This window comes from Acipenser ruthenus, chromosome 50 (assembly GCF_902713425.1).
Source record: "Acipenser ruthenus chromosome 50, fAciRut3.2 maternal haplotype, whole genome shotgun sequence".
Lineage (NCBI taxonomy): Eukaryota > Metazoa > Chordata > Actinopteri > Acipenseriformes > Acipenseridae > Acipenser > Acipenser ruthenus.
The window spans coordinates 8,196,621-8,221,388 of NC_081238.1; the positions used below are offsets into that span (position 1 = coordinate 8,196,621).

At 42.8% G+C, this 24,768-nt stretch overlaps 1 protein-coding gene across 3 annotated transcripts in view; it reads right to left on the minus strand.

Moving 5' to 3' along the window:
- LOC117965878 (zinc finger protein 501-like) overlaps positions 1–24,768 on the minus strand; it is a 628,111-nt gene that overhangs the window by 260,386 nt on the left and 342,957 nt on the right. Inside the window, exons 1-3 of one of the 3 annotated variants that reach the window (XM_059015576.1) lie at positions 20,726–20,902; positions 12,622–13,132; positions 7,737–9,116 (exon numbers count right to left, since the gene is read on the minus strand). The exons of 1 other annotated variant lie outside the window; for it this stretch is intronic. In XM_059015576.1, coding sequence (XP_058871559.1) covers positions 8,155–9,116; positions 12,622–13,102 — 1,443 coding nt within the window. In that variant the 5' untranslated portion in view covers positions 13,103–13,132; positions 20,726–20,902 and the 3' untranslated portion in view covers positions 7,737–8,154. Of the gene's footprint in view, positions 1–7,736; positions 9,117–12,621; positions 13,133–20,725; positions 21,062–24,768 lie in introns of those variants that run through there. One more of the 3 variants, XM_059015579.1, reaches the window with a different exon arrangement.

A 24,768-nucleotide genomic window follows, 5' to 3' on the forward strand; every position in this document is an offset into this window, starting at 1 on the left:
ACAAATTTCTGTATTTGCTCGCTTCATTCGCGCCGCTTGCGTTGTGCATTACTCCATTTAAATCAATAGTTTTCATTATTTTTGCTCGCGTCCGGTGTGCATAGCTCTTTCAACATGCAAGCCCACGCCCATTGACGTGTTTGATTTGGCATTGCATGCTGCAGAGCTGCGCTTACACTCCGACTTTTAACAATGTGTTTGTTAACATTCATTTATTTAGCTTTTTTTGTTTTTTACAGAACTGCCCCTTTAGTCATAGTCACGCCCCCCGTGTCTATGTATGAATTACTGACTCATATTTGTGATTTGATTACACCAGCAGATGAACTGATAATGTATGGATGTTATTTTGTGAAAACAATACAATATTAAAAAATAAATAAATAAATTACACTACAACATTTTATAAATAAATAAATTATACACCAAACTGCAGCACATTCATTTAGTCTTAATATCATAACAAATATACTTCTTATAAATACGTACCTTCTTTTATTTGTTGGGAAACGGTCTGGAACTGAAGTGTTTTTTTAATACAGTGCTATTTGAGTATTTAAAATATGTTTATCTTCAAAATTAAAATATCAGCAACGGTGTGTTAATTAAACGAAGCGCCTGACGCCGCTCGGAACTTTGGCATTTTCAAATCCTAACGTAAACGAGCATATTTAAAGTTACATTTTTATTTGTTTTTCTATGATCGAGTGGAAATCTGCTCTGCCGCACACTCCAGCACCCACACAGCTCCCTGACCTGCACACCGCAGGGCAACTGCTGTACAAAGGCTGTTTTATCAGTCCCTGCTGTGGATTAAAATAATATTGGTTTTAAGAATAAATAATTAAACTCACATGGGGAGGTGTCGGGTCTCGGGGCTTCCTGTGCTGTAAACCTGGTCGTCATGGAGACGGGCAGAACGCAGCTCTCGCTATTCCTTATCCAATGCTGCCATCGTGTGGCCATTTACTAGAACTGTTTGTTATCTATCTATCTATCAGCTCAGCTGCCCTTTTGAAATGACTCGGATAACCTTAACCCCTGTGTAAAGAGACATTTCAGATACATTCTTAAAATACAGCAAACAGAATATTTACAGGATACGCAGGAGAGTACTGTGTGTGTAAATAATAGTGTTTTGTAATTGCTCTTATTTGAAATCATCTTCATGCATTTATCATGCTTACTGCCTGTTCTTGCTGGACTCATATCAGCAAATAGTTACTATCAGGTTTAGCTGCTCTTAGTCGAATTCACTCTTATAATTTACTGTCTGCTTTATTATTCTGCTCTTACTTGAATTGATTTTATGGTACTTTCATATCTGCTCTTATCTGTATTATGATATTCTGTAATGTGATATTTTATAATGTGATACTTTGTACTGTGGTAACTTGTAACAACTGTAAGTCGACCTGAATGTCTAAGAAATAAATACTAATAACAGTAGTGATGTCATTGCTGATTTTCGCTACCTGTACTACCTCTTGTAAACAGCAGAGGGCAGCAGCGACCGCTTGTCACGGAGCTGTGTTCAGATCAAATAACATGTTAGTTTAATACAGTGGTGGCCGGTACGTGGATCGCAGAGATTTTCGGTGGATGTCGGGTCGAATCATAGCATATACTCATACAACAGTGTTTGCTTCGGATGATGGGCAGAGTCTTCTGTGTCGTCCAGTAGCACAGATGAAATCTCAACAGTTTGTGCGTCTGAGACGAACAAAATGCTTGTAAGAAAATACATTTTAATTTAGGCGCACGTAGGCGACTAGAAATTTCTAAAGGTAGACTATAAAAAAAATAAACGTGATTTATTTTTTCAGCTGGAAAGTAAAACCAAAAAAACCTCACATTCGGATCTAAACGCTAAGCTCAATCGTAATGCACCCTGGGAATGTAGTTTATTGGTGTCCACTGCCCACTGTTAATCACACATTAAAAACTACAAATCCCATACCCGCCAGTTTCACTGATTTATCAGTGCGATGGCTACTCGTTTCCAGACAGTTTGTCAAACCAAGATGAGGAAAATAACAAATTCAGATATGTCGACGTCTTTACAGGACATGAGCAATGCAGGTGTTTCAGAAATTGAAAGTGAACAGGGAACTTCGAGTTAGTTGCAGCGTGTTCACAGTCGAGTAAAATACAACTTCAACCAACAGGGGATAAAAGATTTCCCCTGGCTTAAGTTAGACAATGTTAAAAAAAAAACTCCATGTTTTGCACGTTTTATCAGGATGCAGGGGAACTGATGGCAGGCAAGACTGCATTTTAACAGGGAGCCAGGAGTTCAAACATGAAAATATCTTAAACACAGCGCTTCAAAACGACACGCAGTGTGCGGAGAGGCAGCTCAGCGCCTTCTGAGGAGCATGCGAGCAGGCAGCTAAAATAAATACATAAATAAATAAAACGTTAACAATTGTAATTGTGTTGATGCAAAAGAATTAAACTGCACACGTGTTATGTAAGAAAGAAGGAACAAAAATATCTGTAGACATTCAACAATACATTTAAGCAAAACATGTTTATTATTATTATTATTATTATTATTATTATTATTATTATTATTATTATTATTTGTGTGTGTGTGTGTGCGTCAAGCATTTATATTAAATCTCGCTTATAATTGCTGGTCATAGCTTTTAGTTGGTCAAAGCAAGTATTTTTTTAATACAGTGCTATTTGAGTATTTAAAATATGGTTACTTCAACATTAAAACGTATGTCAGCAACGGTGTGTTAATTAAACAAAGCGCCTGACGCCGCTCGGAACTTTGGCATTTTTAAATCCTAACGGTCTCTGCTCAGCGGAGTGGAATGTTCAGGAGCCGGTTGCCTAGCAGCGTCTCCGCCTCCTTCTCTGCCCCGCCCCCTCTCTCCCTCTCTCGTTGCTCCAGCTAGGAGTTCACATTCAGCTTCCTTAGATTATATAGCGCCATTCTTTACTAACTTTTACAAATGAGCTTATTGGAGGCTTCGTGTTTTTAAGATGGTTCAGGTGCAGTCCGGGCAGACTGACTGCAGCATCATTACAGTATACCGCACTGCGCTCGGCTTTGTGTGGAGGCTGATACACAAAATACACACTGAGACACAAACACACACTGAGACACACACACACACACTTAGACAAACAAACTGAGACACACACACACAGGTACAATTATGTTATGTTAGAGGCAAGTTAAATATTTAACTAAATGTTATGTATTTAAATATTTAGCTAAATGTTAAATCTAGTTAAGAGATTTAAGATGTATTTAAATATTTAGCTAAATGTTAAATCTACTTAAGAGAGATTTAAGATTTATTTAAATATTTAGCTATCAGTGACTTCACACACCTCCGTGATCTCACACACATCAGTGATCTCACACACCTCAGTGATCTCACACACCTCGGTGATCTCACACACCTCAGTGATCTCACACACCTCAGTGACCTCACACACCTCAATGATCTCACACACCTCAATGATCTCACACACCTCCGTGATCTCACACACATCGGTGATCTCACACACCTCAGTGACCTCACACACCTCCGTGATCTCACACACCTCAATGATCTCACACACCTCAATGATCTCACACACCTCAGTGATCTCACACACCTCAGTGACCTCACACACCTCAGTGACCTCACACACCTCAATGATCTCACACACCTCCGTGATCTCACACACCTCGGTGATCTCACACACCTCAGTGACCTCACACACCTCAGTGACCTCACACACCTCAATGATCTCACACACCTCAGTGATCTCACACACCTCAGTGACCTCACACACCTCAGTGACCTCACACACCTCAATGATCTCACACACCTCCGTGATCTCACACACCTCAGTGATCTCACACACCTCAGTGATCTCACACACCTCAATGATCTCACACACCTCAGTGATCTCACACACCTCAGTGACCTCGCACACCTCAGTGACCTCGCACACCTCAATGATCTCACACACCTCCGTGATCTCACACACCTCAATGATCTCACACACCTCAGTGATCTCACACACAGGTCTCAGCTGTTGGTGTTCTGAGCTGGCATCAGTGTAGATGTTATTTTCTGAGTTGAGCTGAGCTTTCATGGCATCGGAGATCTTGTTTTTTTTGAGCTGGCATGGCACAGAGATGTTAGTTTCTAAGCAAATAAATTACTTCATACAGCACAGATATACAGCTAGCCTATGTAATTTCCTTGCCTAAATTTGGTCTCATTTCCCTAGCATGATCCATGGTGTGAGACAAAGCATATTAAAAGTGAACATTAAACATTAAAAGCATTTCTTCTTCACTTTACCAATGTCAGCAGAAACCCGGATAACAAGAAGTTCCATTTAAGAACAATGATGTGGGTTTTGCTCAATTCTCACAGGCAGCAAAGCGCTATACTCATGCATCACAAGGTTGAACGACAAGACTGGTGATTGCAAACTACTGATGTGCACCAGCCATGTACAGCTTGATGTTAAGAGTTCATTAACCCTGCGTTGATTCAGAGCTTACACTGGAAAATCACACAATGTTTACAGTTTCAATGACTTCTCACTTCCTTCAACATTTAAATGGGAAGCATCAGTAACGGATTGTATAATGAAAAGGAACAAAGGCTGATGAAATAATAAGAGCTCATGCCATTTAACTGGAACAGTGTGTACCCTGCCCCACACGCGGTGCGTGCTTATCAGAAAAAAACTGCGTGTTCCAATTGTATAGTGTGTTATTATGAGTTCCGTGACACTTACCTGAAGTTATAGCATGTCACTTTTAACAAAAGTAAGGGATTTTAAACCAGTTTGAATTGGTTTGATTATGGTTTGTACACAGGCTCAAAACAGCTTATTAAGCAGAAACAAAGTTTTGATCATCCCTCCGAGGTCACAGCTGCACTCTGAGTTATGAAAAGCCAGTCACTCCCACATGGGTGTATTTGGGGTCACATGCCAAGCTAAACAGCTACAAGGTCAGGGAAGCAAGAGTTTTAAAATCCTTGCACAGTACTTGAATTTGGTGTTATGTTTGCATCCTATGGTTACATAATATATATATTTTTATTTTTTAATTGTTTATTTACAGATTACCAGATACTCATTTTAAATTCATCAATAAAAACACCCTGAACTGCAGCGATGACACTAACGCTTTGTTTTAATTAGGGAAGATGTCCAGGAAACACTGTCTAGTGTCTTTAGACCTCCATCCAATTTACATTTTCCCACTAAGGTTTTAGAGAAGGTGGGAGCTGGCCAACACAATATATTTCTGGGTGATAACCAAATACTTGAAAAGTTTAATCGGGCTTTAGATCTGGTGACAGTACAGAGACTGCCCTAGTCAAAGTGCTGAATGATTTACTAATGAGCGCAGACTCCAGTCACATATCCATTCTGGTTCTGTTAGATCCAAGTGCAGCATCTGATACTATTGATCATGCTAGTTTAACTGATCGCCTTGAAAGTTGGATAGGGCTTTCAGGAACCGTTTTAGACTGGCTTAGGTCATATCTTACGGACAGGTAGAATTTTGTTTCAATAGCAGACTCTGTATCACAATTATCCACTATCTCCTGTGGTGACCCCAGGGCTCCATTCTTGGCCCCTTACTATTCTCCTTATACATGCTACCATTGGGCATGATTATCCGTAAACACCATGTACATCTTCACTGTGATGCTGATGACACACAACTTTACATCTCTGTGAAACCTGGGGATATATCGGTTGTCTCCACCCTAATTGCATGTCTGTCGGAGGTGGAAAGCTGGATGTCCCAACATTTTTTGCAGTTAAATTCAGGTAAGACTGAAGTTGGAGCAGAAATTGGAGTTGGTAAATTCTATAAAAACGAATTTAGGTAAATATAATTCAAATATAAATTCCAAAGCCAGAAACCTGGGATTTGTAATTGATTCTGATTTATGATTTGACGGTCATATTCACAATACCACTAAAGTGTCCTTTTATTATTTATGTAACATTGCCAAGATTAGGTCTTTTTTTATCATTGCCTGATGCCGAGAAGCTAATTCATGCATTTGTTTCATCTAGACTGGATCACTGCAATGCTCTGTTATCTGGGCTACTACATCATGCCTTATTCCGTTTGCAGCTTGTTTAAAATGCAGCTGCCAGGGTGATAAGTAAAACAAAGAGAAGAGAGAGAGCCCATAACTCCAGTACTGGCTGCACTTCACTGGCTTCCAGTACGTTTTAGAATTGATTTGAAGGTCTTGCTGCTGACTTGCAAGGCGCTCCATGGTCTGGCTCCTGACTATCTAAAGAGCTCCTGTGCCCACATGCACCTGTCCGAGCTCTAAGGTCAGCCGACTCCGGTCTCTTCCAAAGATTAAGACCAAGAGAAAGGGTGAAAGAGCTTTCAGCTATAATAACACACCAAGACTGTGGAATAGATTTCCATCCGACATCACAGAAGCAGAGTCACTGCATGTTTATAAATCAAGGTTAAAAACTCATTTTTTTAGATTAGCTTTTGAATCCTGATTTTCTGTATCAATCTGTTATTATTTTAAACACGTTCACTGTATTTCTGTTTTTAAACAGAGTTGTTGCTTACTTTTTATTAATATTACCAATTTTGCTGTAAAAATGGTGTTTAATTCTGTATTTTGTTGTTTTTTATTGTATTGTAAAGCACTTTGAGACACTTTGTGTGAAAGGTGCTATATAAATAAAGAAACTTTAAATGTTATATCACTGCTTTCTAGCTATTTTTAGTGGGAAGATGAAGCAGGGATGTGAGTAACTAGACAGGGCTTCTTGGCCATCTTCAATAATAAAAACTTGTAATAGCTAGAAAGCAGTGATTTGTGTAGCTACTCAATGTTTGCTACATTACTCAAATATATCAATACCCATCATGCCAGTAAGAACTGGCAGATAAATAGTTTGTGTCTTTTGCCATTTTCCCACTGCAGACTGTATTAATAACAGTATTTCTCCAGAAAATGTGCATTCAACTGCATATTTCACAATTACAGATGTGTTTAAAGAGGTGTCTATCAAAGCACAGTAAATAAAGCAGACAGTATTGTAGTGGCCTCTAGTGTCAGTGAGAGTAATTGCAGGCACTCACCCCAGTCATCCTGATCTTCTTTTTAGTAGGACTCTTGTTGATGCCGCCATGCCGCGTTCATTTCACAAACAAAGGGCCGGCCACACCCGTGCGTCGCACACAACTAAACTTGAATCTAAACTAAATGGAACTCAGATTGTGCTGCGCTTTGTATTATAATAGGATCCAGTCTTACACAATGACATTTTTTTTTTCTTCTGTATCATCGTGCATTAATTTCTGATACATATTATTCTTTTAAAATGAACTCTTAAAGGGAAGCTCTGCACTGGCTGTGGAATGCAACTCTGTCACATGACACGTTTGCATTCCGCAGCAAAGCAGCTGTGCGAGCATGGACACCTGTCCCTGCAGAGCAGAGCAGCAAGTGGGAAATGAGAATAAATAGTTCTGTACTTTGAAATTAAAAAGTTTAATTTCACTCTTAATTATATAAATTTGTAGAGGGGGGAAACTGGTTTCCATCTTCTTTATGTGGAATGGTTAAAAGTACTGAATTCTAGCTCTAAACTTGCTGACGTTTTGCAATACCCAGGAGCTGTGCACGAGCTGTTACCAGAGGGGAAGATTAACCAGCACCTTGGAAAACAGGAATTCTCTACAGCATCACACAACACAAATCATGACAAACAAACAATTTATCATTTATTGTACATTAGATCATTAAAAAAAAATAAAAAGCATGATAATTAACTTGAAAATAAATAAATTGAGTAAGTTCAAAATGTTGAATCCTGAAACTCATTTCCACACTGAGTTATTGATTTCTCCTGACTCGTCCATCAGATGAGGTGTGGAATAGTTTCCTTTCTGCATATTCCCACTCCCAGGCACTGACTGCATTGACAGCCTGAGTTAAACTGACAGCAGAGAAGCCTCTTGTGACGTGTCCGCATCACCACCCACTATCTGACACAGAGTGCAAGAGAGTTTTAAATGCATGCTCAAGAGTGATCTACAAAACAGTTATTACACAGGGATTCGTAATGCAAGGTTAATATTATTTTCCCCTCATGAGTGAAAAGTCCCATTGAACATGGTTTTTAAAGTTTATCTCTTCTGTGAATTCGCTGGTGTTTTTGAAGGACTTGTTTCACACTGAAACTCTTCCCACAGTCAGAGCAGCGATACGGTTTTTCTCCTGTGTGAGTTCGCTGGTGTGAAACAAAGCTGTCTGCCCGAATGAAACTCTTCCCACAGTCAGAGCAGCGATACGGTTTCTCTCCTGTGTGAGTTCGCTGGTGTGAAACAAGGTTGTCTGCCCGTCTGAAACTCTTCCCACAGTCAGAGCAGTGATACGGTTTCTCTCCTGTGTGAGTTCGCTGGTGTTCTTTTAGGCTTCCTAACTGACTGAAACTCTTCCCACAGTCAGAGCAGCAATACGGTTTCTCTCCTGTGCGAGTTCGCTCGTGGTTTTGAAGGCCTTTTTTCACACTGAAACTCTTCCCACAGTCAGAGCAGCGATACGGTTTCTCTCCTGTGTGAGTCCACTGGTGGTTTTGAAGGCCTCGTTTCACACTGAAACTCTTCCCACAGTCAGAGCAGTGATACGGTTTTTCTCCTGTGTGAGTTCGCTGGTGTGAAACAAGCCTGTCTGCCCGTCTGAAACTCTTCCCACAGTCAGAGCAGCAATATGGCTTCTCTCCTGTGTGAGTCCACTGGTGGTATTGAAGGCTTTGTTTCACAGTGAAACTCTTCCCACAGTCAAAGCAGTGGTACGGTTTCTCTCCTGTGTGAATTCGCTGGTGTTGTTTTAGGTTTCTAAAATGATTGAAACTCTTCCCACAGTCAGAGCAGTGATACGGTTTCTCTCCTGTGTGAATTCGCTGGTGTTGTTTTAGGTTTCTAAAATGATTGAAACTCTTCCCACAGTCAGAGCAGTGATACGGTTTCTCTCCTGTGTGAGTTCGCTGGGTTTTGTTTAAATGCCCCAACAGCATGAAACCTTTCCCACAGTCAGGATATTCTCCACCGCCTGCCCTCGCTTTAGCTGCTGGACTGGAACCTGGAAAATATGAACAGGAAAGAGTGAGGGGAAGTGCTTGTAGGCTTAAGGTTGGTTCATAATTCAGACTGACAATTTCTGGTTGGAGTTGAGGGTCTCCGACCCTGTGCGACAGGTTGAATAATGTCATCCACACTCCTGCACATGCCTTAGGGCATGTGCAGGGCCGATTAACACACAGGCAAACTAGGCATGTGCCTCGGGCCCAAACTCAAGGCGGGGCCCAAAACGGTTATGTGGGTTTTTTGTTTTTTTTAAATATACAGATCTGCGCCCAACCTGGAAAGAACTTCACTCCCTGACATTCGAACTGAGGCATGTATCTCAAAATCAAATTGTTCTGACAGGTGTTATGCAGATTTCTGTACCCCATAGAATTCTGCATCCCCTGTGAAGATGCAGTTTCTCAGACTGCTGGATGCGGACGCGCACACGCGATATTTCTGTACCCGAGCCCAGGTGTTTTCTCAAGCACTCCTGCAGCTTGCAACACATATTGTGAACAAAACAAAACTAGTGATGTGGCAAAATAAAAACCGCACATTGAACTCCACTGATTTTCTAGATATACAGGACATTCAGCCTCCTGTGTTGCTCATGCATGAAACACTTGATTTAAAGTAACCTTAGAAAAGATTTTCTTCTTTTAAAACACATTTTCATTTTTTTTCACATGTACTGTCCAGAATCATCAAGTGTTCATATCCAGCGATCTTTGAAAGAAAATGCAGCTGTGTCAGGATGGAATCATCAAGGGTACACAATTCTACAGGGTATGGAAAGCTACCATAAGAAACACCTGAATATACTTGTATGTCAAAACACTGACGATTCTCTGCTCTGGAGAAAAGGGCATTTTCTTTAATGAAGCGAGTCAAACCCAAGGAGACATTATTGACGATTTTGCGTGCAGTAATTTAATGTATTTGACTCACAACAATGTACAGGTAGGTTTGTTTTTTACTATTTATTTTCATTGGCTATTGAGGAGCTCCCATTAATGAAAACAAGTCTGAGCACCCTTCTATATATTTCCTTTTTCAACTTCATATGGTGTTCCTTGTTTGTTTGAACTGTTGCCTTTTTATTCAGTAAATCAGGAAAGTCATTGTTGAGCTGTACTACACAACAGGACTGCCCAGTCCCTGACCACATTCCGGCGCCTCCTTAAGACTCACCTCTTCAAACAGCACCTGTAGAACTCCTCTGTTTGTATCCTGGGACACTATCACCCTTCATGTAAATGTGCTTTATTTTGCTCTTATCTGCCCCCTATTTTACTGCATTTAATCCTGTACTTCAGAATAATGTAATCTGCCAAGTGTTTAACCTGTAGTACTTTGTATTTAATCACATCCTGATGTAACTATCACTATTTAATCATATCCTGATGTAACTATCACTATTATCTGCTGTATTATTGAATTGTGGTTTGTCACACTTGAACAAAAGTTATTGTATTTCTTGCTCTTATTGTATTACTTGTATTGTAACACTTGAAATGTATTTGCTTACGATTGTAAGTCGCCCTGGATAAGGGCGTCTGCTAAGAAACAAATAATAATAAATAATAATAACTTCACGTAGGCTTTAGTTTTTAGCACATCCCCTACAGTTTAATTTTCTGTCAGCTTCATTCAGTCATTCATAATAACTTAAAACTGAGAATTCTACCCGTTGTGAAAGGGTGGAGCGCTAGGTATAAAGACTAGAATGTATGCAGAGATGGATGGATGGATGGATGGATGGATGGATGTGTGGCTGTTTGTTCTGGGGTAGGAGGCCCGCAGGTTTATGCTTGCCTCGGGTCCAGTGATGGGTTCATCCGGCCCTGGGCATGTGGCTGGGTGCTGGAGTGGATTACAGCATGTTAATTTCAGCTGTGGGGGCTCGCACTGGGATACACCATCTTAAAAAAGCAAAGTTAAACTTAGAGTAAGTAGAGAGGTTCCAAAAAATATAGCGCTACCCTCCCCACGTGTTGCTACAACTGTTTAAATAATGTGTTTCTTTTCATTGTTCACATCCTGACAACTATACACTTATAACTATAAAGTTTGCTTCAAAGCTCTTTACAAAATGTCCGCTCTAGTACACTGATTTATTGCCCATGTTGTCAAACAGGTAACACAGCAATAATGATCACTGATGTGGTACGAAACAGAAAAGAGTACTTGGGTCTTTTTGTATCTCTCTTCCTGCAGTGATTTAGAGTGCATATCTAAAACCCCAGTGCACTAGAGCAGACATTTCTAAAAGAGCGTTCCAATAGACTTTAAAGTTATGTGTAAAAAGGTGGCAGGATGTGAACAATGTAAAGAAATGACAGGTATGTTATTTAAACAGTTGTAGTAACTCATGGGGGCGGGTAATGCTAGATTTTTCAGAACCCCGCTACTTACTCTTTAAAGTCTTTACTTTATGTGTAAAAGCAAAGTCAGTAAAGACGGACGCTGGTGAAACCGAGCCCTGGGATCAAAATCTGCCTTCAAAGTTCTCCTGTAATGTTTCGGGTCTATTTCCTCTAACACACCCTACAATTAGATGTTTTTCAATAGCATCACATTCAGGGGTGTTAAACATTCAGAATTTAAATGTCAGTAAAGGGTCAAGCATTTAATTTTGCTTAATTGTTTAAACTTTGTCAAAAATGGCCAAATATCAACAACAAGAGCGTATCTGCAAATACAGCTACTCAGAGTTTTCTTTCGTTGTCTTCACCAGATGCATCTGAAGGCTTGGCATTTAAATCAGCCAAGCCTTCATTTTCATTACAAACAGGATGTGCAAACGAGATTGCAACATGTTAATAAGAGACTCCTCTTTATTAAAGCTAGAATGAACAGTACAGTATTTTATGCTGGACACACTCTATTACAATTGTTCTGCATGTCTGTATTTACATTAAGAGGAGTCGCTTCTGCATTTAAATGAAAACCACATTTAGTTGTTTCACATGAACGTGTTTCTCAGTGTGATTGAGATACACGAATGGATGAACAGGATCAACTGCATTCTTTAAAGAGAGTAGAAAAGCAGAGGTACAACACAGACAACCAGAAGCCCTATTTATAACATATATGCAGTAATTTAGAGAAAGCTATTTATGTAAAAAATGAGTAATAGCACTATCTCAATGTTTGTATTTTAACATTTAAAACTATATATTTTCAAAAGTTTAAACTTGATAAATGTAATGGAATCTAGCACCCCTAATAATGCTATACATGTACAATAATATCCCTCTATTTAGACACTGAACATTTCTAATGTTATATACAGTACTTTAGCTCTTCTCCCCTTGGTATAATCGGGTAGGAGTGCCCGTGTGAAAGGGGCTTATATCTGTATCTTAAGATCACCAGTAGTGAGTCCTATCCTGAACTGGTGTGAGTGGTACAGGAAAAACAAATAGCTAGTAATGTAACCCACATGCTCCCTCCCTCTCTGCCACACTATCACGCAATCTAGAATGACAATGTCACAGCTACTGGGAGTCGCTCACCTGCTAGACTGCATTCTGAATGTGAGCGCCTGTCTCCCTGTCCACCTCCTTGCATGCTGTTGAGAGAGCCTTCCTCTCCAGCGCCTTGCTCTCTCACGCAGATTCTCTCCAGCACCACGCTACACTCCCGCAGGCGTACAGGCTCCAGCTCAGGGATGTTTGGTTTGAAGTCCTCTGGTTCTTCCTTCACTGGTTCCATGTGCTCAAACTCTACTTCAGGGGGACCCCGTTTAATACAGACAATTTCCAGCACCTCTTCTTGTTTAACAGGAAGGTGTTCTTCTGTCTGCGGGATCTCCAATTCATTGTGCTCAGCTTTAATCTCAGAGACCTGTGGCTGACTGCTGTCACATTGCATCTCACAGAGCTCCTGTTTCATGGGGAGGGAAGCCAGCCCAAAGAAATCCACTGTAAAGGGGAGAGGTTCAAGTTCAGAGAACTCCTCTTTAATCTGGACAGATTCCATCTTCACACTGTCCATGACAGCACACGGGATTCTGTTTATAAGTTGCTGAAAAAAAGAAGACATTTATTTATTTATTTACAGTACTACTAAGGCCATTGAAGGGACCGACAGAATCTGTCCTTAACAGCAGGGCTGGCTTTACTATAGACACAGAATTAATTGTAATAAATTTATAATAACAAAGGACTATCTGTCTAATCTCAAGAATGATGGATGAAAGTTGGCAAAAGTTACAATATTTCTCTTTTCATGAATTATGTTGAGTATTTTAGAATGCGTTCTCCTAAAACAACCGATCAGTAAGGAGTCCTTTTGTCCTCGGGCCTTAAATGTAGATTTGTTACAAAAAATGATCTGTGATACAATGTTCCACAAACTTTATCAAACTGTGTATATTCTTTTAATGACTTACACAAACATTGCCAACACTGGTGTATTATTTATTTCTTAGCAGAAGCCCTTATCCAGGGCGACTTACAATTGTTACAAGATATCACATTATTTTTACATACAATTCCCCATTTATACAGTTGGGTTTTTACTGGAGCAATCTAGGTAAAGTACCTTGCTCAAGGGTACAGCAGCAGTGTCCCCCACCTGGGATTGAACCCATGACCCTCCGGTCAAGAGTCCAGAGCACTAACCACTACTCCACACTGCTGCCCAGTGTAGTGGTGGGTCACGCGAAATCTGGTCTCCCCCGGCAACAGGCTTGCGGTTTTGAACCGGTTGCTAAGCAAAGGACACATTGAAGTTACCTGCGTATTCAAATGGAGCGTGCATTGTTGGATTTCATTTAATTACCCTGAAAATAGCTATGTTTCCATCAACAAGAACACATTTCTAGCGAACTTGCAAAATTTGGCATTATATATATATATATGCAAATCTTATCGTACAAAAACAGGTTTCCATTAAAATGGATTCTAGCGAACAAACAGCTCTACGTACCGACACCACGAGCTGAAAAAACTGGTTATCACTCAAGTATTCTTGATCCGAACAACAAAAACTAAAACGTGCAATGCATCTCCATCTATTTCTTGTATAACGTATTGCTGGACTGAAAATGGACCAAGAAGGAATAATATACAGTATATCTCCTCCAAATTAAAAAGAATTACCATTGTGCAACTTTTCACATTTTTTGAAGCTGTACCGTTTCCCTCATATGCAATTAAGTAATAATAATAATAATAATAATAATAATAATAATAATAATAATAATAATAATAATAATAATAAAAAATCAGACAGAATGACAGTCCGGTTTCAGATAGCCTCCGGAGATAGCTGCAACGAAACCTAAATGATGATATTTCAATCCTGCTTGGGAAAATGAATATTTTGTTTTTGAACAATCAAGGGTGGAATTAATCTGCAGTGGCCAGAGCATTCCAAGAAATGGTGTACAAAATATTAAAACAGCAGAATATGTTTGCAAGAAAAGCGATAGAAAACAAGAGGCACTGGAACCATGTTTAAAGCAGGGGTGCTGAGAGCTCCTCTAGTTCCAGTGTCCTTGCAGTAATGCAGTGGCACTGGAACCATGTTTAAAGCAGGGGTGCTGAGAGCTCCTCTAGTTCCAGTGTCCTTGCAGTAATGCAGTGGCACTGGAACCATGTTTAAAGCGGGGGTGCTGAGAGCTCCTCTAGTTCCAGTGTCCTTGCAGTAATGCAGTGGCACTGGAACCATGTTTAAAGCAGGGCTGCTGAGAGCTCCTCCAGTTCCAGTGCCCTTGCAGTAATGCAGTGGCACTGGAACCATGTTTAAATCAGGGCTGCTGAGAGCTCCTCTAGTTCCAGCGTCCTTGCAGTAATGCAGTGGCACTGGAACCATGTTTAAAGCAGGGGTGCTGAGAGCTCCTCTAGTTCCAGTGTCCTTGCAGTAATGCAGTGGCACTGGAACCATGTTTAAAGCAGGGGGTGCTGAGAGCTCCTCTAGTTCCAGTGTCCTTGCAGTAATGCAGTGGCACTGGAACCATGTTTAAAGCAGGGGTGCTGAGAGCTCCTCCAGTTCCAGTGTCCTTGCAGTAATGCAGTGGCACTGGAACCATGTTTAAAGCAGGGCTGCTGAGAGCTCCTCTAGTTCCAGTGTCCTTGCAGTAATGCAGTGGCACTGGAACCATGTTTAAAGCAGGGGGTGCTGAGAGCTCCTCTAGTTCCAGTGTCCTTGCAGTAATGCATTGGCACTGGAACCATGTTTAAAGCAGGGGTGCTGAGAGCTCCTCTAGTTCCAGTGTCCTTGCAGTAATGCAGTGGCACTGGAACCATGTTTAAAGCAGGGCTGCTGAGAGCTCCTCTAGTTCCAGTGTCCTTGCAGTAATGCAGTGGCACTGGAACCATGTTTAAAGCAGGGGTGCTGAGAACTCCTCTAGTTCCAGTGTCCTTGCAGTAATGCAGTGGCACTGGAACCATGTTTAAAGCAGGGCTGCTGAGAGCTCCTCTAGTTCCAGCACACTTGCAGTAATGCGATCACAGCATTATGAGGTATGTTTATTTGATATTGGGATATAATGAAGTATACGTAATACTAACGGACAAAATATATGATCTTGTCCTAGTGAGGTCAGTATTTTGTAAGGTGTCTGTTGCGCAACATGACTGTGCCAACCCCTGCATATGAGAAGTGCCATTTAAGATGAATTACTGCAATTATACCTGTGCCCAGCAACCTACAGAATTAACCAACGTTGCATCATAGTCAAATATAATGTTACGTTAACATATTGAATTACATACTGCAGTTTAACACAATTAAGCAGGTTGGTGATTCCCAGTCCTTACATAAAATATGCCTTTACCGTTAACAGAATGCTACAGTCATTGTTTACTGAACTAATATGAAGCATCATCATTTATAACATATTTAAAAGTACAATAATTGCAAACAGCATCCATCTACCTGTAATTTTAGGCAACTTAAACTGAACAGAAGTCTCCATAGCTTAGCCATGTAGCTGTCACTCGCTGAAGCTGATTTTACAGGAAATTTACAGATTCTAGTTACTGACGCTTCATAGAACAAAAGTTTGTTTTAATCCCCATACAAAGTTATACTAATCTTATACATGGTTTTAATTGTGAGTATATTTAATGAAAGATGTTAAACGTTTATATACGAACATAGAAACTGTACATAATTCATATTACTGTATTTTGTAACAAACTACTGAAAATGTATTTTTTCTTAAACATGTACCTGTATGTACGTTTTCTTAAAAGGATAAAGGAATCTTGTTCAAATCACATCAGTGCGCTCGCTCACCGGTGATGCACAGTAGAGGTCACAGATTCCAAGTACCTGGCACATCATAAATGATATCTTTCTAATTCCTGTGACTGAAGGTAGAAGAATACTCTGTGGCTGCAAAATACCGACAGCATGTAGCCTGCTGGGGTCACGTGACTGCAACCTCTCACTTGGATTGTTTACATCACGTGGATATGTTCGCAGTCCCCAGTAGAATGTACAGATCAGGACTAAACAGTGCATTTTTCTAAATACAACAGTGGAAATCATTTAAGCAACTAATGTATGTCAAAGAAAATATTATAGGAAGGTTGGTGTTTCTGATGCGTTTCACTTAAAATCCGGACATTACGGCATCCAGGCTTGTTAATTCCTGCCACACGGACACAGATGCTAATTCCTGGACTGTCCAGTCAAACCCAGAGCGGTGGCAGCCCTAAATCAGGGAGACGGTGTTGAATTTTCAAATGCTCTGCAACCCCCGTAAACAACAACACACATTCTCACCATTCACTAACACCGTGACCCGTCCCGTTCCCCTTCCAATACAAACTGAACAACAAGTCCGGCACACATTCCCCCCATTCACTAACACCGTGACCCGTCCCGTTCCCCTTCCAATACAAACTAAACAACAAGTCCTGCACACATTCTCCCCATTCACTAACGCCGTGACCCGTCCCGTTCCCCTTCCAATCCAAACTGAACAACAAGTCCTGCACACATTCTCCCCATTCACTAACACCGTGACCCGTCCCGTTCCCCTTCCAATACAAACTGAACAACAAGTCCGGCACACATTCTCCCCATTCACTAACACCGTGACCCGTCCCGTTCCCCTTCCAATCCAAACTGAACAACAAGTCCTGCACACATTCTCCCCATTCACTAACACCGTGACCCGTCCCGTTCCCCTTCCAATACAAACTGAACAACAAGTCCCGCACACATTCTCCCCATTCACTAACACCGTGACCCGTTCCCCTTCCAATACAAACTGAACAACAAGTCCTGCACACATTCTCCCCATTCACTAACGCCGTGACCCGTCCCGTTCCCCTTCCAATCCAAACTGAACAACAAGTCCCGCACACATTCTCCCCATTCACTAACACCGTGACCCGTCCCGTTCCCCTTCCAATCCAAACTGAACAACAAGTCCTGCACACATTCTCCCCATTCACTAACACCGTGACCCGTCCCGTTCCCCTTCCAATCCCAACTGAACAACAAGTCCCGCACACATTCTCCCCATTCACTAACACCGTGACCCGTTCCCCTTCCAATACAAACTGAACAACAAGTCCCGCACACATTCTCCCCATTCACTAACGCCGTGACCCGTCCCGTTCCCCTTCCAATCCAAACTGAACAACAAGTCCCGCACACATTCTCCCCATTCACTAACACCGTGACCCGTCCCGTTCCCCTTCCAATCCAAACTGAACAACAAGTTCTGCACACATTCTCCCCATTCACTAACACCGTGACCCGTCCCGTTCCCCTTCCAATCCAAACTGAACAACAAGTCCCGCACACATTCTCCCCATTCACTAACACCGTGACCCGTTCCCCTTCCAATACAAACTGAACAACAAGTCCCGCACACATTCTCCCCATTCACTAACGCCGTGACCCGCCCCGTTCCCCTTCCAATACAAACTGAACAACAAGTCCTGCACACATTCTCCCCATTCACTAACACCGTGACCCGTCCCGTTCCCCTTCCAATACAAACTGAACAACAAGTCCTGCACACATTCTCCCCATTCACTAACACCGTGACCCGTCCCGTTCCCCTTCCAATACAAACTGAACAACAAGTCCTGCACACATTCTCCCCATTCACTAACACTGTGACCCGTCCCGTTCCCCTTCCAATACAAACTGAACAACAAGTCCTGCACACATTCTCCCCATTCACTAACACTGTGACCCGTCCCGTTCCCCTTCCAATACAAACTGAACAACAAGTCCTGCAACAAAGCAATTGTCTGGGTCGTTACAATATAAGTAAAAGGATATAAAAAGCATGACAACCTTTATGAACAAAAATCTTCACTAATATACAATTGAACAAGAACTGCTGAATATTTAATTTCATACCGTACTAAATGTCATTGTTTATATGATAGCAAAGTAAATAAATAAATTACACACACGTCTATGTATTCATTTATTTCAATATTTATATTAATATTTATTTATGTTTCACTTTTACCAAGTATATTAGGCTATCCTTAAGCATAGCTAATTCTCAGAAATGAGGTTTCTTTTTTGTCCAGCGGGGACCGCAAATAGCGTTACTCTCATCAACCAGCATAGACAGAGGAAACCGTACTTCCTTGTGCCAATAGGGACCAAAATAAGTGTTACACTCACAGGAAACCAACAATTTTCAGAGCTCCAGCTCAAAATCTCAGATTGAGGATGATGAAGATGAACGATGGCTCGAAATGGAGAATTTTCAGCTGTCTGACAATCTCTCAAAATACTGTTTGTCTCAACTAATCGTGTAGCGCTGACAGTTAACACAACACGCTTGTAAGCTGAAGGTTGTAGGTTCAGAAAGATTTTTTTTTAGAAGCAAACGTTCCATCTTAGAACAGAAATAAATCAATTTGTTTGCTAGGGCAGCGGTGTGGAGTAGTGGTTAAGGCTCTGGACTTTTGACCGGAGTGGGTTCAATCCCAGGTGGGGGGACACTGCTGCTGTACCCTTGAGCAAGGTACTTTACCTAGATTGCTCCAGTAAAAACCCAACTGTATAAATGGGTAATTGTATGTAAAAAATAACGTGATATCTTGTAACAATTGTAAGTCACCGTGGATAAGGGCGTCAGCTAAGTAATAATAATAATAATAATAATAATAATAATAGGGCGGCAAAAATCGTTGCGCGGCCCTCCACTCAACTGAACCGCAGTTAAACTCTACAGGAGTTTCCGTATTTGAAAGAGATAAGAGCACCAATTCATTACAAATTCAGACAACCAGGTATTATTGTAAAGCAATAGTATATGCAAGACACTAGACGTACAGCTGTTTATATTAAATAGATATTTTCATAACCAGTTTCATACACACATGATTAAAACACCGTCATTATTAACTCTATGTGTAACACTCCCCCCTCTCGTATACTGAATGGTTCGGTCGAGAATCAGCTCGCTTCACTGCCCTATTGTAGCCGCTTAAGAAATAAAACACTAATTAAACAGAAGAGTCGTGCAGGACATGCAAAGGATCAGCAGCATATTTCAGGAAAGCAAAGCAAACGCAACCTACAGAGCAGAGCATCTCCGTGTGTGTCCATCAAACTGAATCAACCCACAGCAAAGCACAGGAAGAGGGGCTGTGCATAAGAATGAACACCGCGCGCTCACTGTATTGAAGAAGAGCTTCCTTTCAAAGAGTCTCCAGTGCTGGAGCTACACAAACTGAACGGAGTGAACGCCACGTATGCAAACGACAATGTGCTGAAATGGAGTGAACGCCACGTATGCAAACGACAATGTGATGAAATGGAGTGAACGCCACGCATGCAAACGACAATGTGATGAAATGGAGTGAACGCCACGCATGCGAACGACAATGTGGTGAAATGGAGTGAACGCCACGCATGCAAACGACAATGTGATGAAATGGAGTGAACGCCACGCATGCGAACGACAATGTGATGAAATGGAGTGAACGCCACGTATGCGAACGACAATGTGATGAAATGGTCGGCACCACTGCTGCACAAACGCAAAAGGTCCTCAAAACGCAACTCCTCCAGAGTAATGATGTGTCATTCATGGCGGATGGGCAGCAGTGTGGAGTAGCGGTCAGGGCTCTGGACTGTTGACCGGAGGGTCGTGGGTTCAATCCCAGGTGGGGATAAGGGCGTCTGCTAAGAAATAAATACATGAAAATAAAATGGAACGCTGCAAACAATTAAAGAGGTAGAAGCCCGATTCGATTCTGTTACCGGTTCAGAATCGATACTGTTTGTCTCTGCGGCTGGATTGGGAGAACTTCTTAAAAACTAAAACTAGCGGATATTTCACGCAGCCATGCTTCAAATGAGTATTGATGCACGTGCGCAAGACAGTTTATGAATACGCTCAATGTTTTTATTAGCAGGACACCTAAAAGTCTGCAATTACAAAAGACATACGTTTGTACGCAGTTATTTAAAAGTGACCATCAGTGCAAAAGTGCAGGCTCCAGATATAAAAAGTTTACTGGAGCACTGCTAACTTTGAAATCGGTAGAATTATTCTGTTAAGTGAGCCCGAATCAGAATTAGAACAGCTAATTGACAAACGTTACATGCCATGAAGATCTAGCGAAATCTATTTCATATTTACTGTGAAGTATAATAATAGAGAGAGACACTTACTTCAGGTATTGTCAGTGGGATGTGCAGCACGGCTCTAGTCACTCGCTCTGACCGTCTCGGTTCTTTTCTCCAGGGTAAAGAGGCAGCTCAAACTAACAGCGACAGGTAATCTGTGTGATTAGACTAGTCCTCACTGCAGATTTAACCCCCTCTCTCGCAGTTCCAGGTACAAGAACACGACCCCAAAACGTCAGCCCCTCTCCGGGTGTCCGCTGTCCGGTGTTAGCCTCTCTCTGTTCTCTTCCAGAGGGACTCGTTAGCGCTTTCCTCTGATGGGTGAGCTGCAGTGAATGCGTCCTTTCTTCTCTTCAGGTGAGAGCCGTTACCAGCCACTCCAAATCTGAAAATGTGTTACAGTGTGTTAGTTTAGTTCAAAGAAAACAGTGCTTTTTTATTTTTTTTAATATTTATATATAATTCATATATTATTTGCTTCGGTTCACTTTCACAGATGTATACTGTACTATGAGATTACAGGAATACAGTTTAAGATACTGTGAAAGGAGCCGTTCAAGGGGAGGGGACAATTTCACCCCCCAGGTGATCAAGGAAGTGCAACACTATTATTATTATTTATTTCTTAGCAGACGCCCTTATCCAGGGCGACTTACAGTTGTTACAAGATATCACATTATTTTTACATACATACCCATTTATACAGTTGGGTTTTTACTGGAGCAATCTAGGTAAAGTACCTTGCTCAAGGGTACAGCAGCAGTGTCCCCCACCTGGGATTGAACCCACCACCCTCCGGTCAAGAGTTCAAAACCCTAACCACTACTCCACACTGCTGCCCATTTCACTATCTGAAAGCAAGGCCTGTAAACTGGTATTTATGTTAACCTAATATAGTACCAGATATCCTGTAGCAAAATAAAAAATGTGTTTCTTTCACTTAGCAATATTAAAAACCCTGTGTGACGCTCCACAGCACGAGTTTGGAACTGAGGTCTCCCTCAGTGTTTAAAATGAAACCAGCAGAATAAAACTAGTGAAGGAAACACATATACACTTCATTGAAAGTATATTTAAACATTATTTCAAACATATTAAGGAGAAACCAGTTCAAACACAAATGTGGCTTTTTGTTAAAGATTCTGAATTTGATATTTGAATCAGTTCATAAAAGTGACCAGTAGATGGCAGAATTTTTACTTTTATTTTTTTCAATGCAGTCCAGCAATCCAGTTTATTCTTGCACATTAATAACACCGCTATTAGATTTCTGTGGTGTCATTATGTTTCCTTTTCCAATATGGTCCTTGTTAGTGTGAGTGACATTTCCTTGTTCATTTGTATCAGTCTGAACCCCTTCTATACATTTCAGCTTCAGCCCTTGGGTTCCAATGCAACTACAAACTAAAGGTAACAAACCAGGATTATTATTGTTACATGTTTCTGTTTGTAAAAATTAAATGCATATTTTAGTAATCAATCTCCAGAAGTGTGCTTCTAAATGTGTTTCCAAAAGCTGCTCCACATGAAGCACCTCAAAGCTGCTCCACATGAAGCACCTCAAAGCTGCTCCACATGAAGCACCTCAAAGCTGCTCCACATGAAACACCTCAAAGCTGCTCCACATGAAACACCTCAAAGCTGCTCCACATGAAACACCTCAAAGCTGCTCCACATGAAGCACCTCAAAGCTGCTCCACATGAAGCACCTCAAAGCTGCTCCACATGAAACACCTCAAAGCTGCTGCACATGAAACACCTCAAAGCTGCTCCACATGAAGCACCTCAAAGCTGCTCCACATGAAGCACCTCAAAGCTGCTCCACATGAAGCACCTCAAAGCTGCTCCACATGAAGCACCTCAAAGCTGCTCCACATGAAACACCTCAAAGCTGCTCCACATGAAACACCTCAAAGCTGCTCCACATGAAGCACCTCAAAGCTGCTCCACATGAAGCACCTCTGCAGTGGTGTCATTTTCTGTGACTGTAACAGGGCGAGCAGCCCTGTACATGGTTTATTTATTTTTAGATCGGGGTCTCCCCCTCCGCCCCTGTGCAGTGTATTTATTTTGTATTATTTTTATTGTATTGTATTTATGTCGGCGAGCGCCGTATTTGTTATTGTTTTGATTAAATGACGGCGTAGCCGGTTTGTTTTGTTTAGCGTGGATGGGTAGCCCCATCCACAACATAATTAATTAAAACTCGTGCAGAAGGTGGCCATCTCCCGAATGAATTAAGTGATTTAATTTGTTGCTAATCGGGAGATGGTCACCTGTTATAAAAAGCCTGCATCTCTCTAGCTCGTGGTGGGTGTTGTAGGTGCGGAGAGAGCGAGACGGAGATTAAAAACGAAAAACGAAACTAAAAGAAAATAACATAGGAACAGTGAAGGCAAGCTGCCCAGCCTGACCTGTGTTTGATTTATTTTGTGTTCGTGATTTGTTTTTGTTTACCCTTTTATTTTGCTCTGTGAGCGAGTGTTTTTGTTTGAATATTTTATTTATTTTTTGTTTGCTTTAAATAAAACGGTGCCCGCGCCACTGCACCGTACCTTTTTGTTTTTGTTGTCCCTTCTTCTGCCGTGACATCAGATCCTCAGCCATTCCTGTCACACGTGGTGTCCAGCGTCCACGGCCCGAGAGGGGGGAGAAGGTGCGTCCACGGCCCGAGAGGGGGGAGTCGGTGCGTCCACGGCCCGAGAGGGGGGAGTCGGTGCGTCCACGGCCCGAGAGGGGGGAGTCGGTGCGTCCACGGCCCGAGAGGGGGGAGTCGGTGCGTCCACGGCCCGAGAGGGGGGAGTCGGTGCGTCCACGGCCCGAGAGGGGGGAGTCGGTGCGTCCACGGCCCGAGAGGGGGGAGTCGGTGCGTCCACGGCCCGAGAGGGGGGAGTCGGTGCGTCCACAGCCCAAGAAGGGGAAGGCTGAAGGTCCACAGCCCAGGTACCTGCCAGCAGAGGGAGAGTTCCTGCTGGTTACACCTCCACCTCTGTGGGAGGACTGTGAGTCGCTCCCACCTCCGCCAGCAGAGGGAGCATGCCTGCTGGTTCCGCTTCCACCACCGCCAGCAGAGGGAATATGCCTGCTGGTTTCCCTGTTGCAGCCAGAAGGGGAGGCGCCCCTGCCACCTTCGCTGCCAGAAGGGGAGGCGCCCCTGCCACCTTCGCTGCCAGAAGGGGAGGAGCCGCCTTCGCAGCCTGAAGGGGAGGAAGCCCTGCCGCCTTGGCAGCCTGAAGGGGAGGAAGCCCTGCCGCCTTCGCAGCCTGAAGGGGAGGAAGCCCTGCCGCCTTCGCAGCCTGAAGGGGAGGAAGCCCTGCCACCTTGGCCGCCTGAAGGCGAGGAAGCCCTGCCGCCTTGGCCGCCAGAAGGGGAGGAGCCCCTGCCACCTTGGCAGCCTGAAGGGGAGGAGCCTTGGCCGCCAGAAGGGGAGGAGCCCCTGCCACCTTGGCCGCCAGAAGGGGAGAAGCCCCTGCCTCCTTGGCTGCCAGAAGAGGAGGAGCCCCTGCCGCCTTTACCGTCAGGAGGAGAGGAGCAGGAGCTACCTCTACCTCCTCCACCACCACCATTGGGAGAAGTGGAGCTCCTGCTGCCGCCTTCATGGCCAGGGGCTCCCCTCCCGCCGTCGGCATCGCCTGGGGTCGCCTGTGTCTCCCTTGCATCTCCTAGGGTTGCTGCCGGTCCTGCGTCGCCTCCCGAGGGTCCGCTGCCGCTGCCATCGCCTCCCGAGGGTCCACTGTCACCTGGGGTCGCCTGAGGTCAGGAGACCAGCTCCCCCTGCCGCACTTTCGCGGCAGGAGAGAGTGTGGAGGGAGCCCCGGAAGACGGAGCTGCCGACCACGAAGAATTGGGGGGTGCCGGAGATTCCACCATGGCCACCCCCCGGAAACAACTTGCTTCCCCCTCTTCCGGGACTTTGAGACTGAGGGGGGAGGTGGCCGTTGGGGCCATGTGTGCGTTGCACAAGGGGGGGATATGTAACAGGGCGAGCAGCCCTGTACATGGTTTATTTATTTTTAGATCGGGGTCTCCCCCTCCGCCCCTGTGCAGTGTATTTATTTTGTATTATTTTTATTGTATTGTATTTATGT